General features: G+C 42.3%; 1 protein-coding gene across 17 annotated transcripts in view; it reads left to right on the plus strand.

Moving 5' to 3' along the window:
- The first annotated feature begins 416 nt into the window (after positions 1-416).
- LOC119797502 (EMILIN-1-like) overlaps positions 417-14,267 on the plus strand; it is a 38,659-nt gene continuing 24,808 nt past the window's right edge. For 6 of the 17 annotated variants that reach the window (XM_038306588.1, XM_038306592.1, XM_038306590.1 and 3 more), the window contains exon 1: positions 417-839. In XM_038306588.1, the coding sequence (XP_038162516.1) occupies positions 706-839 (134 nt within the window). In that variant the 5' untranslated portion in view covers positions 417-705. The remainder of the gene's footprint in view (positions 840-14,267) is intronic. The other 11 variants (XM_038306597.1, XM_038306596.1, XM_038306598.1 and 8 more) reach the window with 3 other exon arrangements.

The raw sequence follows: 14,267 nt of genomic DNA on the forward strand, positions 1-14,267 counted from the left end.
CCTTTCTCTATGTCCTCCTCCTCCTCCTTTCTCTTACTCCTCCTGGGCCTCCTCCTCCACCTTCTCCTCCTTCTACTTTCTCTTCCTCCTTCTGGTCCTCTCCTCCTTTCTCCTCCTCCTCCCCTCACTTTCTCCTCCTCCTCCTTTCTCCTCCTCCTCCTGGTCCTCCTCCTCCTCCCTCTACCTTCTCCTCCTTTCTCTTACTCCTCCTGGGCCTCCTCCCTCCTATTTCTCCTCCTCCTCCTCCTCCCCTCACTTTCTCCTCCTCCTCCTCCCTCTACCTTCTCCTCCTCCTCCTTTCTCTTACTCCTCCTGGGCCTCCTCCCTCCTATTTCTCCTCCTCCTCCTTTCTCTATGTCCTCCTCCTCCGTGTCCAGGTGTGGCCGCAGCAGCTCCAGTTTCTCCTCCTGCGTGGGCGGGGTCAGTGAAGAGGAGGAGCAGCTGGCCTCTTCAGACTGTCGTAACTTTTTCTTCTCTTTGTTTCTCCTGCTCTGATGGAGGAGCCTCCCTTCAGCGCAGCTTAGAGGAGGCTCGATCAGGACTCAGATTCTGGACTCGGTTCGGATCAGAATCCGGATCATGAAGAACTAACTTCCAGGAAATTTTCTCCGTCTCCATGGAGATAAGACATTTTCCCGCCCTCTAAAGAGTTGATCACGTGGTGATCGAGGATCAATCATCTTCATTGATACCGTATTGATCGGGATGGGCGCGCTCCCGTTGCTTTTGCTCGTGCTCTGGATTTGCGAGCACGCCAGAAGCACGTTCCCGATGCGGGCCTCCTACAGCTTGTACTCCGGCGGGCACGCGCACGGAGCTCGCGCAGCCAGCAGAAACAGGTAAGATGACACGTGCACGGAAAGAATGATGATGATGAAGAGGAGGAGGAGGTGATGCAGGGGTGATGGCGTCACTGGGAGTGTGTGTAGTTGTAGATATGAGTTTATCTGGAGGAAGATGGATTCTACTGATAACCAATCAGAACCAGGTTTAGCTCTGGAACTGATCACCCACTGCTGCTGCTGATGGACCCCAGGTATGGGTCCTGGGGTCTGGCTCCTGGGGTCTGGCTCCTGGGGTCTGGGTCCTGGGGTCTGACTCCTGGGGTCTGGGTCCTGGGGTCTGGCTCCTGGGATTTGGGTCCTGGGGTCTGGCTCCTGGGGTCTGGGTCCTGGGGTCTGACTCCTGGGGTCTGGGTCCTGGGGTCTGGCTCCTGGGATTTGGGTCCTGGGGTCTGGTTCCTGGGGTCTGGCTCCTGGGATTTGGGTCCTGGAGTCTGGTTCCTGGGGTCTGGCTCCTGGGATTTGGGTCCTGGGGTCTGGGTCCAGAACCTTCTGCTTTCTGAAGTCAGGTCCTGTGGTGAAGTTCTGCTGCTGGTCAGCAGGAATGATGTAGTCTGTTCTGGGTTGTGATGTCACTCATTCCTGAAACATGATTCCATGGTCCTGCTGGGACTGGGAAGGAACCACTTTCCCTGTTTCTCTCAGTATAAACACGCAAACATGGAAACGGATCGTCCCTCTGATCCAGGGATGTCAGAGTCAAAAACACTGAGGGCCAAAAAAAAGCTGAGGGCCGGACTGATTAAATGTTTATTACAACATGATAAAATGAACATAGCCTATTGAAACAAGACCGAACATATTGTTGTTTAAAACAAAATATTAATATCAATATTTTTTATAAACTTTTATTATATTAATAAACTTACTGAGACAAATACATAAAAGTGCATGCATTATAAATGATGTTGGGTTTTTGATTTCCTCCCTTTAACAATCAAAGCACACGGTGCTGTCTGAGGAGGCGGAGCTCGCTAACCTCAGCAGGTGTCAGCAGAGGCTGATTGAAGCCAAAATGAAAGCAGCCTGGATGGAGGGAGGGGCGGAGCTAATCCTGCAGGTGATAGAGATGGACATGCTGCTGAGGGAGGGGCTGGTGGGATCCTGTAAGAGGCGGTGAGGAAGTGGGGGCGAGTTTGTGCGACAACGGAGGGACATGAGGGCCAAAAAGAGCGGGGATCCAGGTGGGAAAAGGGTCCCAGCGTTCCCACGCACCTCGCTCTTCTAGCTGCTCCATCTTCACCAGTCGTTTTCCACAATGGCGGTCAGACAAACAAAACCAGCCGGTAAGGAACCAAACAGGAAATACGCATAGAGTAGAGGGATGTAGATCTGACCAATCAGAGGCCTCCGGTCTACGGTCACCTATAATTGGAGAGAGGTGCAGCAGAGTGTCTTCAGAAGGGGGCGGGGCATATCTGCATTCACTGCGACACAAACGCAGACGACCTGGTTTCTGAGTATAAACCAGCCTTAAGGAAGCGCCTGGATCAGCTGATCAGGAAGGCCAGCTGTGATTGGATGCCCTCTGGACTCAGTGCAGGTAACAGACGGATCCTAACTAAATGAACAGCCCCCACCCATGCTGGTTCAGCTGGTGCTGAACTGGAGAGCTCCTTCAGTGACAGACTGCTGCACCTTAAATGCACCAGGGAGCGTTATCACAGATCCTTCCTCCCAGCAGCTGGAAGACTCTAGAACCACCACTGTTCCCAGTAACCTAAACCAGTTCTTCCATTCAGGCTGATTTCTACCTTAGTCAGTTAAATAACCTGCTGCTGTCATTCTGCACATCTCTGATGTTGCTGCTATTTTCTAATTACTGTAAAAATGTCCATAGCTGCATATTGGTTATTTATTCTCCAGTTTTATATTGTTTAAACACTTTACAGGATTTTATTGTTTATATTTTAAATCTTCCCTATTATGTTATTCTTATAATGTTTTCTAAGGTCCATATTTGTGTGACTATTTTTTCAATAATCATTTTGCTGCTTTAAACACCAGAATTTCTCCACTGATGGAAAATAAAGGGATTTTCTATTCTATTCTATTCTATTCTAAATCCTTTCTTTAATTCTCATATCATTTTATCTCTTAATATCATGGAAAGTTCCAGCAGCACCTGATATTAAAATGCGGATAGTTGAGCTCCCCAGTATTCTAAATGATTATTATTACACATTTATTAAAGAACAACCTCTCTATATGTGAATATCTATTATATTTATTGGAACACATCCTTTCTATCTTCTCTGCTCTGTTGTTCTTCTTTCTGTCTTTTTTGTTTCTTTTGCAGCTCTCTGATAGTTGAAAGTTTTATCTTGTAAAACGCAGACTGTCACACTCCTGTATCCAGCATACTGGCTTCACATGTTCCTGTTTCTCTAACATTTATTGATAGATTTTGAATAAACATTTAAAGGGCCAGCGAACACGTATGGAGCTAAGTAGGTCTGTTTTCACAAATACACCTTAGTGATTCATACGTGCACAGCCCGATTCACCAAAGTATTTCTGCTCCATAAACAATTAGAAATGAAATTATAAATTGGTCTTTAAACTTCACTGCATTGAGACTCTCTTGTTGTGCCTCGATGCACAAATGCATTTTTTTTAAACAGGATGGTTTGCAGCCAATCACAGAGCTGCCTTTTATAAGCCAATCAGAAGAGAAACTACTGCATGATGGACGACTATTTGATCCGGTCTGGTCCGCTGTTCTATCAGCTCAGCGTATACATTTTAAATCTAAATTATTATATCTGTGAAATCTATTTCTACATCCAATGTCTACGTATAAATGTTAAAGTTATGTGTAAATCTGGAATCTATGTGTAAATCTTAGGTCTGGATCTATATTTTTTTTATCTAAAGCTTAAATATAAACAAATCCATCAATTTCCGTCACGCTTATCCCTGCTGGGGTGGTGAGGGGGGTGTTGGTGCCTATCTCCAGCTGTCAGTGGGTGAGGGGGGTGGGGGGGGGCCATTGTGTGGCGCCGGGGGAGCAGGGTGGGGTTCAGGGTCTGGCTCAGGGACCCAGAGTTGCAGTCTGTGGGAGTGGGGCTCAAACAGAACCTCAGGAAGTTCTATGCCCTAAAGACCGAGCCGCTGCTCCACTACCTTAAATCTAAACACAATACTGTTATTTAGAAAAGCTATAAATATGATTAAAGTGTCTAAAAGCCAAGCGATGGGACGGTGAATTCTCTTTAGTTAAACATTTGCATTCAGTGCTCCATTTGAAACTCCTGAGGTATTTTATTATGGAAAAGTCTGCTTTAAAAAAACAAAACCCATAAAACTACAATAAACCTGGAAGTTCAGTCAGTGACAGTCGCTGTAACCATAGAGATGATGAGATGGCATATGGATATAAACTGAAATATGTCAGAGCAGTCTTTCTTTGGATTAAAATGATGCTGTGGTCATGAGCTTCATCTATCCTCTGGGTCTCTGCTGTTTGGTTTCCTGCTCCTTATCTGGGCCGGGTCACAGCGCCAGCAGGACGAGGCGTAACGCCCAGACCTTCAACTCATCACTAGCCTTTACAAGCTGCTGCTGAAACAATGGGAGGTCTTCCCATTGTTATCTTTGAGGTGTAGGGAGGCCGATGTCGACCTAGAGGTCCAGTTGATATCTGAAGAACTTCCTCTAAGAGTCTTCCAGCAGGCGTAACCCCCCCGATGGTCAGAGGGACACTGGATCAGCTCTTTGCTCCTCTAAATAGCAGAACTATTCAGCTTCATTTTAAATTAGTAGGGAAAACATATTTATAATGTCAAATCATTCTGGCTTAAACATGAATATAAATGTTCTCTTTATCAGATGATATTGTCCAAAAAGTTTGAAAATTTCTATTAAAAAAAAATCTGTGTTTTTTTCCCCCGTTATCTTATGCAGGCCAGTTAGTCACAGTCAGAGAAACAGGACTACGCTGGAAAACAGGCCAAGCTCCAACATCTAGAAACAAAGGTGTTGATGGCAGCAGCACAGCTGATGTTTCTCTCCAGGATGGAGTCACAGCCAAACAGGAACAGACCAGATGAAGCTACTATGAGAAAAAGCAGAGAGAGCAGAACGTTAGAGATTGAACTAACAGATTCTGCAGAGTGGGAGAATAGAGATAGAATGAAGCAGAATGATGAAAAAGGGGTCCCTATGTCCTCCAGCAGTCTAAGCCTATAGCAGCAGAACTATAGAGATAGATCAGGATAACCTGAGCCACTCTAACTAGAAGCTTTATCAAAAAGGAAAGTTTTAAGCCTAGCCTTAAAAGTAGACAGGGTGTCTGCCTCACGGACTAAAACTGGTAGTTGGTTCCACAGGAGAGGAGCCTGAGAACTAAAAGATCTGCCTCCCATTCTACTTTTAGAAATTCTAGGAACCACTAGTAAACCTGCAGATTGAGAGCGAAGTGCTCTGTTAGGAACATAAGGAACAATCAGATCTCTGATATCAGATGGAGCTTGGCCATTTAAGGCTTTATATGTGAGAAGGAGGATTTTAAATTCTATTCTGGATTTAACAGGAAGCCAATGAAGAGAAGCCAGGATAGGAGAGATATGATCTCTCTTTTTCATTTTCATCAGAACTCTGGCTGCAGCATTTTGGATCAGCTGAAGGCTTTTAACTACAGTTTGTGGACTTCCTGATAGTAAAGAATTACAATAGTCCAGCCTTGAAGTAACAAATGCATGGACTAGTTTCTCAGCATCACCCCTGGACAGGAGATTGCTCATTTTTGCAATATTCCTCAGATGAAAGAAGGAAATTCTAGAAACCTCTTTGATATGGGATTTAAATGACAGGTCCTGATCAAAAATAACACCAAGATTTTTTACTTTATTATCTGAAATCAGTTTAATCCCATCCAAATGAAGTGACTGACTAATCAGCTTCTTTTTCAGAGACTCTGGTCCAAAGACTATAACTTCTGTTTTGTCTGCATTCAGAAGCAGAAAGTTAAGAGTCATCCAGGTTTTTATGTCTTCAGACATGCCTGTAATCTATGTAATGGGTTAGCTTCATCTGGATTTATAGACAGATATAGCTGGGTATCATCAGCATAACAGTGGAAATTAATCCCATTCTGTCTAATAACTCTACCGATTGGGAGCATGTATAAAGTAAAGAGAATTGGTCCTAGCACTGATCCCTGTGGTACTCCACAGGTAACCTTTGAGCATGAGGAAGATCTGTCATTAACATGAACAAACTGAAATCGATCAGATAGATAAGATTTAAACCAGTCTAGAGCTGTTCCTTTAATTCCAACAAAATATTCAAGTCTTTCTAAAAGAATATCCTGATCAACTGTATCAAATGCAGCACTGAGATCCAACAGGACGAGCACAGATACAAGTCCATTATCTGAGGCCATGAGAATATCATTAGTGACTTTCACCAGAGCTGTTTCAGTGCTATGATGAGCTCTAAAGCCAGACTGAAACTCTTCAAAAAGTTCATTATGGTGGAAGTGATCGCACACTTGTTTGGCAACTACTTTCTCAAGAATTTTGGATAAGAAAGGAAGATTGGATATAGGTCTATAATTGACCAAGTCATCTGGGTCAAGAGACGGTTTCTTAAGCAGAGGTTTAATTACAGCAATCTTAAAAGCTTTAGGTACATATCCCTGTAACAGAGATAGATTAATCACATCTAAAATGGAGGAGGAGATCAAAGGGAATACCTCCTTAAATAACCTGGTTGGAACTGGATCTAACATACAAGTTGAAGGCTTAGATGAAGACAATAATTTTGCTAATTCAGAAAGTTAAACTGGATCAAAGCAGTCTAAACCCGGTTCAGATTCCATGACTACCTCAGGTACAATCGCGGATAGAAGAGTGCTTATGATCTTATTTTTAATAAGATCAATCTTATTTATAAAGAATCCCATAAAATCATTGCTGCTAAGAGCAGGTGGAATGGACGGTTCAACAGAGCTATGGCTCTGGGTGAGTTTGGCAACTGGATTAAAGAGAAATCTAGGATTATTCTTATTCTCCTCTATTAATGAGGAGAAGTATGCTGCTCTTGCTTTACAAAGGGTCCTCTTTTACAGCAGTAAACCATTTTTCCAGACTAGGAAGGACTCCCGCAGGCCTGTGGAGCGATATTTTCTCTCCAGTTTCCTAGCATTTTGCTTCAAAGTATGCAGCTCTGCATTAAACCAAGGAGCAAGCTTTCTATTTTTAACGGTTTTCATTTTCAAAGGAGCTGCGTTGTCTAAGGCAGTACGCAGAGAACTAGCAACCCCATCAACAAAATCATCAACCTGTGAAGGGGAATAAGCTATGCTTTTGCACTCTGCAGCACTGCTCAGCGACACAGAGGAGAGAGAAAGTGAAGCAGATTCTTTAAAATGTATAACTGCACTATCTGATAAAGATCTACTAAAATTGAACCTTCTTTTGGGGGGAGGAGAACTCTGTTAAAGTAATCCTGAAGGTTATTAGAAAGTGGTCAGAGAGGACAGGGTTGTGAGGAAATCCTGTTATTTCTTCACATTCTATGCCGTATGTCAGCACAAGATCCAAAGTATGAAGATGAGAATGTGTGGGACTATTCACACTCTGAACAAAGCCAATAGTGTCTAAGATAGCATTAAAGGCTGCTCTTAAGCTATCGCCTTCAATGTCAGCATGGATGTTAAAATCTCCCACTATGATGACCCTGTCAGTATTTAATAATTTAGTAATTATTTACTGCCTTTGGAGTGATCAGTAAGTCAGATTGAAAGATTGCTGCTACTCCTCCTCCTTCTGGGGTTGTGAAAGTTTAAATAGCTTGAAGGAGTTCATCTTTTTCCCCAATTGGAGTTATTTTGATTTTAATTAGATTATCATGATTTACTCCTTTGGGAATCTTTGCTAATTTATTAGATTTTGGTCGTGGGCAAGACACTGTCTGGATGGAGTAAAGAGTGGGTAACAGTAGAGAAGCTGCAGAGATGTGTGTTAAACTACAACTCTGCTTCCTGGTCTGCACCGTGGGGGGTCAGGGTTTTGGAGGACTAATAAATGTGGCCAGATTCCTAGAAAGAAGAGCTGCACCATCCAGAGTGGGATGGATGCCGTCTCTCCGAATCAGACCAGGCTTTCCCCAAAAGGATTGCCAATTATTAATGTAGCCCACGTTGTTTTCAGGACACCACCTAGACAACCAGCGGTTGAATGACGACATGCGGCTAAACATGTCATCACTGGTCAGATCAGGGAGGGGACCAGAGAAAATTACGGAGTCCGACATTGTTTTGCTAAACTTAACACTAATTTTAGTGACCTCCGATCGGCGTAACCGGGTGTCATTACCACCAGCGTGAATAACAATCTTACTGTATTTAACCTTATCCTTAGCCAGTAGTTTCAGGTAGGATTTGATGTCGCCCGTTCTGGCCCCCGGCAAACATTTGACTATGGTCCCTGGTGTCTCTAATGCCACGTTTTTGACTATGGAGCTGCCAATCACCAGAGTGGGCTTCTCAGTGGGTGTGTCACTGAGTGTGGAAAACCTAAGTTGGTAACTGGTTAGCACGATGCTTCCGACAAACCGGCCACAACCAAACTTGCTTGCGAACCTTCCGGCACAGCAATCCCGCTCCCTTGATAATCGACCAATCACATTCACTTTATTCACTTGTGTTAAGCCGCTTCCCTACGACTTTAGAGGTCTAGAACCCCAAAGGACGGATCTGATCTAGTTTTTCCCATCTGAACTATGCTCTCAGGATTAGTGCTGTTCTAGAAGTCCTGCTCTATAGACTCATCTGCAGAAGGAAACAGTAGAACCCAAAGCAGAAAGATATGAAGACTGTTTAGTTTGACATCATTCATTCATGGTTTGGAACGCCTGCTGCCCCCAAAGTACCAGAGGACCAGAAATGTTCTTCAGTCCCACTGAACAGACCTGTCCGGTTCTGGCCCCCCAAACCAGATCTGATCTGATTTCCAGTGTCCGGTTCTTCTCTCACTGGTTCTGGGTCTTACCCATTTTGGGTCTGTTTACTGGCGACACCAGCACCAGAACCAAAGACCTGTGTGGGTGATTAAAAATGAAACCTCCAAAAACCTCTACTCTATATCAAAAACTGATGATGAATAAACATTCAACTAAGTATATAAAATAAAAATGGGAATCAGAGCTTCACATGACAATTTCAGATGAAGATTGTTTGGATATGTGGAAAACACATCAGACATCCAGCAATTCAAGGATATGGAGGGAGTTCGCAAGGAAAAATCAATACGATAGAACGGATAGAAGGACACAAACATGGGGTGTTGGCGTAATGGCGGATCAATAAGCGCCGATCATTCCCACGTATTTGGAAACTGTCCTAAAATTGTTCAACTTTGGAAAAATGTACATGAAACTGTGAAGAAGATCCTGGGATATTATATTCCTATGAGTACAATATCTTTGCAATTTTAACAATACCAGAGTATTGGTAAAAAGTAGATATCTAATTAAGATAATGTTATGAAAGACAGACCCCGTCATCAAGAACAATAGACTGGAATAATAGAAGAAATCTACACAGTGGCATCAAAAGTTCACACATTTGTTACTTCAGTAGAAGTATAGATCCTGCAGTTTAAAAACACTCTGGTAAAAGTTGAAGGATCAACTTGACCTCTTTACTCAAGTAAAAGTGAAAAAGTATGTGCTCCAAAAACTACTTAAAGTATAAAAGTATAAAGTAACCTTTAAAAAAACAGCCAGATGCCGCTATATGAACTGAAAGCTCAATTTTTGGACTATTTCTATAAATCCTCTGAGATAAGGCCAAGGATGAGGGAGGTCTTGTTGGTCTCCGTCTCCCGATACGCTCTCGCCTGTGTCCGACCTTTCAGACATTTCAACATCTTTTTCTGAATCCCACATTGTAGCATGGCATAGACAATTCACGTTAGCAGTTTGAAGAACACCTGCTGGCTTCTGATGATTTCCTTTAGCTAACCAATGAGTGTTTGCCTTCTATGACTCATCCAATCACACTAGTTTTCACTAGATGTGGGCGGAGCCAATGATCTGCATTGGATGGAGCACATGACGGGAAATAAAGATTTAGAAACATTAAACCGAAGCCAAGAGGAACGAGTAACGATTGGTTTAAAAATGGAAGGAATAGAAAGTACAGATACTGGTGTGAAAATGTAATGAGTCAGAAGTAGGAATAAAAATAAGTACTGGAGTAAAGTATAGATACCTAAAAAGTGTACTTAAGGACAGTAACAAAGTATTTGTATTACTTGAGACCTCTGAGTCTACATTATGGAAAAACTGGCACATCGTTTGAGAGACTTCAGCAAACACAAATTGACTTGCAGTTAAAAACAACAATAGGACAGACAATATAAAAAGAGTGTATATAGTAGAAAAAAGAAAAAGGTTGTAATGTCCTGGATTGTTACCCTTAGATATAAGCATATCTGCACTGTAGAGAGCTAAGGGGAGACTACATATGGGATAGTGGTTCAAGGTTGAATATTTTACCACAAATAAACTGCAGCTCTGATTAGAGAATTCATCTTACTGAACAACTTAGCCACATGGCAACAACTGACGGCAGATTTATGGACTACAAAGAATATCTGCCTGAGTTTCTGACATTTGTGAAACTGGTTTCCAAATGCAGTCCTTAGGGCTCCTGTCTGCCATGCTGATGTTGCATTTTAAGAAAGAAAAACATTAACAGTGGATTACAAAGCTAAGTAAGGAAGAAGTCACTAGGAGCCTCCTAGAAATGTAGTGGAGTAGAAAGGTACAATATTTGACTTTGAAATGTAGGGGAGTGAAAATTAGAAGTAAAAAAAAAAGAAAATCCTAAGTAAAGATACACAGTAATCAAGTACTTTGTTCTACATTATTTGGAAACAGAAGAGCTTCTGATATTCTCTTGATCCAATAACACTGAGTCATCCGAAGAGAGACTTGGAAGTGAGAAGCATCCAGAAGGTCAGCCATTATGTCAGCAGATTGTTATGCTTCTTCCCTTTTGGGAATTTAAGCTTTTAGTTTTTAGTTGATGTTTGCTTTAGTTTCCATGTTGTGTTTTTAATGTGTTTTTTTGTAAGCAGTCTTTAGTTACTCTCTGTTGCCCCCTGGTGTCTGTCTCCTTTCCTCTAGCTCCCTTCTAGTCAGTTCCATCCACACCTGCTCCAAATCAGCTGATTTCCCCAGTCTTTACTCCGTCTTGCATATATTCTCTCTCTCTGCAGTTCTTCAGTGCTCCTTCCTTGATATGTGGCTCCCAATGTGTGTTTTCTCCTGATGTCTCCTGTTTTTTTTGGGTTTTATTCCTGGATTTTGTTTCTGTTAGCTGTTATCTATTAAACCTACAAGAACTCATCCCTGCATTTAGGTCGTCAACCAACCTGAGGTTGACATAAATCAGTGCTGTAGTGAAATCCAGTCTTTTTCAGCTGAAGCGAAGCCGTAGTTACAACTCAGCTGGGTTGCTGTAATGCTTCATCCCTTGGAGTGAATGAGTCATCCTCAGTTAGTGCCTAACATGGAAGACAGACACATTAGTCCTGCTTCCTCCTCTCAGCTCTGGCTGCCTGTCCATTTCAGTTTAGGATAGAAACTTAAACCAAGGTGTAAAATAAGTACTTCGGTTTTATTTTGGACTCCAAAAACATATAAAGGAAAGTCAAATAATCAACTTTAACCTATAAACTTGAAGAGGATCAGTCCTCCTATCTCAACAGAGGCTGTGACTAAATCCTCAAATGCATGATTTCATCACACACTGAATATTGCTTCATAACGCAGTTGTTTGCTTCTCCTACTGACCTATTAAAGAGCTTTAAAAATAAGCAAATAAAGTATTTGACAGGATCCTACAGTCTTATTTGCCTATTTTAAACTGTTTTTTTTTTTTTTACAAAGTTAATAAGGGCTTAGGTACTGGGTAACTTAAAGGGGAACGGCATTTTTTTTTTTACATTGGGCCCTTGTTTTTCCGTTATTCCATCATGTTCTACTCTCCCATATGAGTTTAGTGTCATTTGGAGCCGTTCTGAAGATATTCCGTTGGGCAACGACTTGAAGGCACAAACTAAACTGTTCATCATTTATTCTTTATGGTACGCCAGCATTCAGAACATGGAGGCCAATCACTGTCCCCCAGACAGCCGCCATTAGATTTTTATATTTATATCTTTTAAAAAGAAAGTGAAGTGTGTATGACGTCATCCGCGTGCGCCGGCTGCCGTTCCTTCATCCTGTCCGCTGAACTGCTGCTAGTTTTCCTCACATGCCTGGAAGATGTCTAGTGCTGCTACCACAGATGATCTCGCTCTCCAGATGAACGATTCAGATGAGCTAGAATGAATAGAAGGGGTAGAGTGTAGCCGCCTGTGGCCCGGGCTGCTTGTCACTACTACAGTCCGACCTGCGGTTGGTGTTTAGGGTTAGTGCTTAAGGGTAGTGTTCAGGGTTAGTGTTTAGGGTTAGTGCTTAGGGTTAGTGTTCATGGTTAGTGTTTATGGTTAGTGCTTAGGGTTAGTGCTTAAGGTTAGTGCTTAAGGGTAGTGTTTAGGGTTAGTGCTTAAGGGTAGTGTTCAGGGTTAGTGCTTAAGGGTAGTGTTTAGGGTTAGTGCTTAAGGGTAGTGTTCAGGGTTAGTGCTTAAGGGTAGTGTTTAGGGTTAGTGCTTAAGGGTAGTGTTCAGGGTTAGTGCTTAAGGGTAGTGTTTAGGGTTAGTGCTTAAGGGTAGTGTTCAGGGTTAGTGTTTAGGGTTAGTGCTTAGGGTTAGTGTTCATGGTTAGTGTTTATGGTTAGTGCTTAGGGTTAGTGTTCAGGGTTAGTGCTTAAGGTTAGTGCTTAAGGGTAGTGTTTAGGGTTAGTGCTTAAGGGTAGTGTTTAGGGTTAATGCTTAAGGGTAGTGTTCAGGGTTAGTGTTTAGGGTGAGTGTTTAGGGTTAGTGTTCATGGTTAGTGTTCATGGTTAGTGCTTAGGGTTAGTGTTCAGGGTTAGTGCTTAAGGTTAGTATTCAGGGTTAGTGCTGATGGTTAGTGTTTATGGTTAGTGTTCAGGGTTAGTGTTTAGGGTTAGTGTTCATTGTTAGTGTTTATGGTTAGTGCTTAGGGTTAGTGTTCAGGGTTAGTGTTTAGGGTTAGTGCTTAAGGGTAGTGTTTAGGGTTAGTGTTCATGGTTAGTGCTTAGGGTTAGTGTTTATGGTTAATTTTTAGGGTTAGTGCTTAAGGGTAGTGTTCAGGGTTAGTTTTTAGGGTTAGTGCTTAGGGTTAGTGTTCAGGGTTAGTGCTTAAGGGTAGTGTTTAGGGTTAGTGTTCATGGTTAGTGCTTAGGGTTAGTGCTTAGGGTTAGTGCTTAAGGGTAGTGTTTAGGGTTAGTGTTCAGGGTTAGTGTTCAGGGTTAGTGCTTAGGGTTAGTGCTTAAGGGTAGTGTTTAGGGTTAGTGTTCATGGTTAGTGCTTAAGGGTAGTGTTTAGGGTTAGTGTTCATGGTTAGTGCTTAGGGTTAGTGTTTATGGTTAATTTTTAGGGTTAGTGCTTAAGGGTAGTGTTCAGGGTTAGTGTTTAGGGTTAGTGCTTAGGGTTAGTGTTCAGGGTTAGTGCTTAAGGGTAGTGTTTAGGGTTAGTGTTCATGGTTAGTGTTTAGGGTTAGTGCTTAGGGTTAGTGCTTAAGGGTAGTGTTTAGGGTTAGTGTTCATGGTTAGTGTTTAGGGTTAGTGTTTATGATTAGTTTTTAGGGTAGTGTTTAGGGCTAGTGTTAGGGTTAGTGTTCAGGGTTAGTGCTTAGGGTTAGTGCTGATGGTTAGTGTTTATGGTTAGTGTTTAGGGTTAGTGCTTAGGGTTAGTGTTCATGGTTAGTGTTCATGGTTAGTGTTTATGGTTAGTGCTTAGGGTTAGTGCTAAGGGTTAGTGCTTAAGGGTAGTGTTTAGGGCTAGTGTTCAGGGTTAGTGTTCAGGGTTAGTGCTTAGGGTTAGTGCTGATGGTTAGTGTTTATGGTTAGTGTTTAGGGTTAGTGTTCATGGTTAGTGTTTAGGGTTAGTGTTTAGGGTTAGTGTTCATGGTTAGTGTTTAGGGTTAGTGTTTAGGGTTAGTGCTTAGGGGCCGGTCTGGGATTCAATGGTTCTATTTTCCTCTTTTCTTGGTAAAAGATGGGTGGTTCACAACTTTCAGGTAAATTACCAGCACCAACTGGTGGGGGTGTTACAGTTTCATCAGAGATTGTAGATCTATACCCATAAATTTGTGCTTTTTGCTCAAAGAAAAACAAAAACAAGTTTGTTGTTGCAAATTTGTTATTTGTACTCGTAAATACACATATCTAGGACATAAGCCTATTAAATACACTATATTGCCAAAAGTATTTGCTCACCCATCCAAATTATTGGAATCAGGTGTTCCAATCACTTCCATGGCCACAGGTGTATAAATTCAAGC

Source organism: Cyprinodon tularosa, unplaced genomic scaffold (genome assembly GCF_016077235.1).
Source record: "Cyprinodon tularosa strain WSP-4 unplaced genomic scaffold, ASM1607723v1 ctg586, whole genome shotgun sequence".
NCBI classification, from domain to species: Eukaryota; Metazoa; Chordata; class Actinopteri; order Cyprinodontiformes; family Cyprinodontidae; genus Cyprinodon; species Cyprinodon tularosa.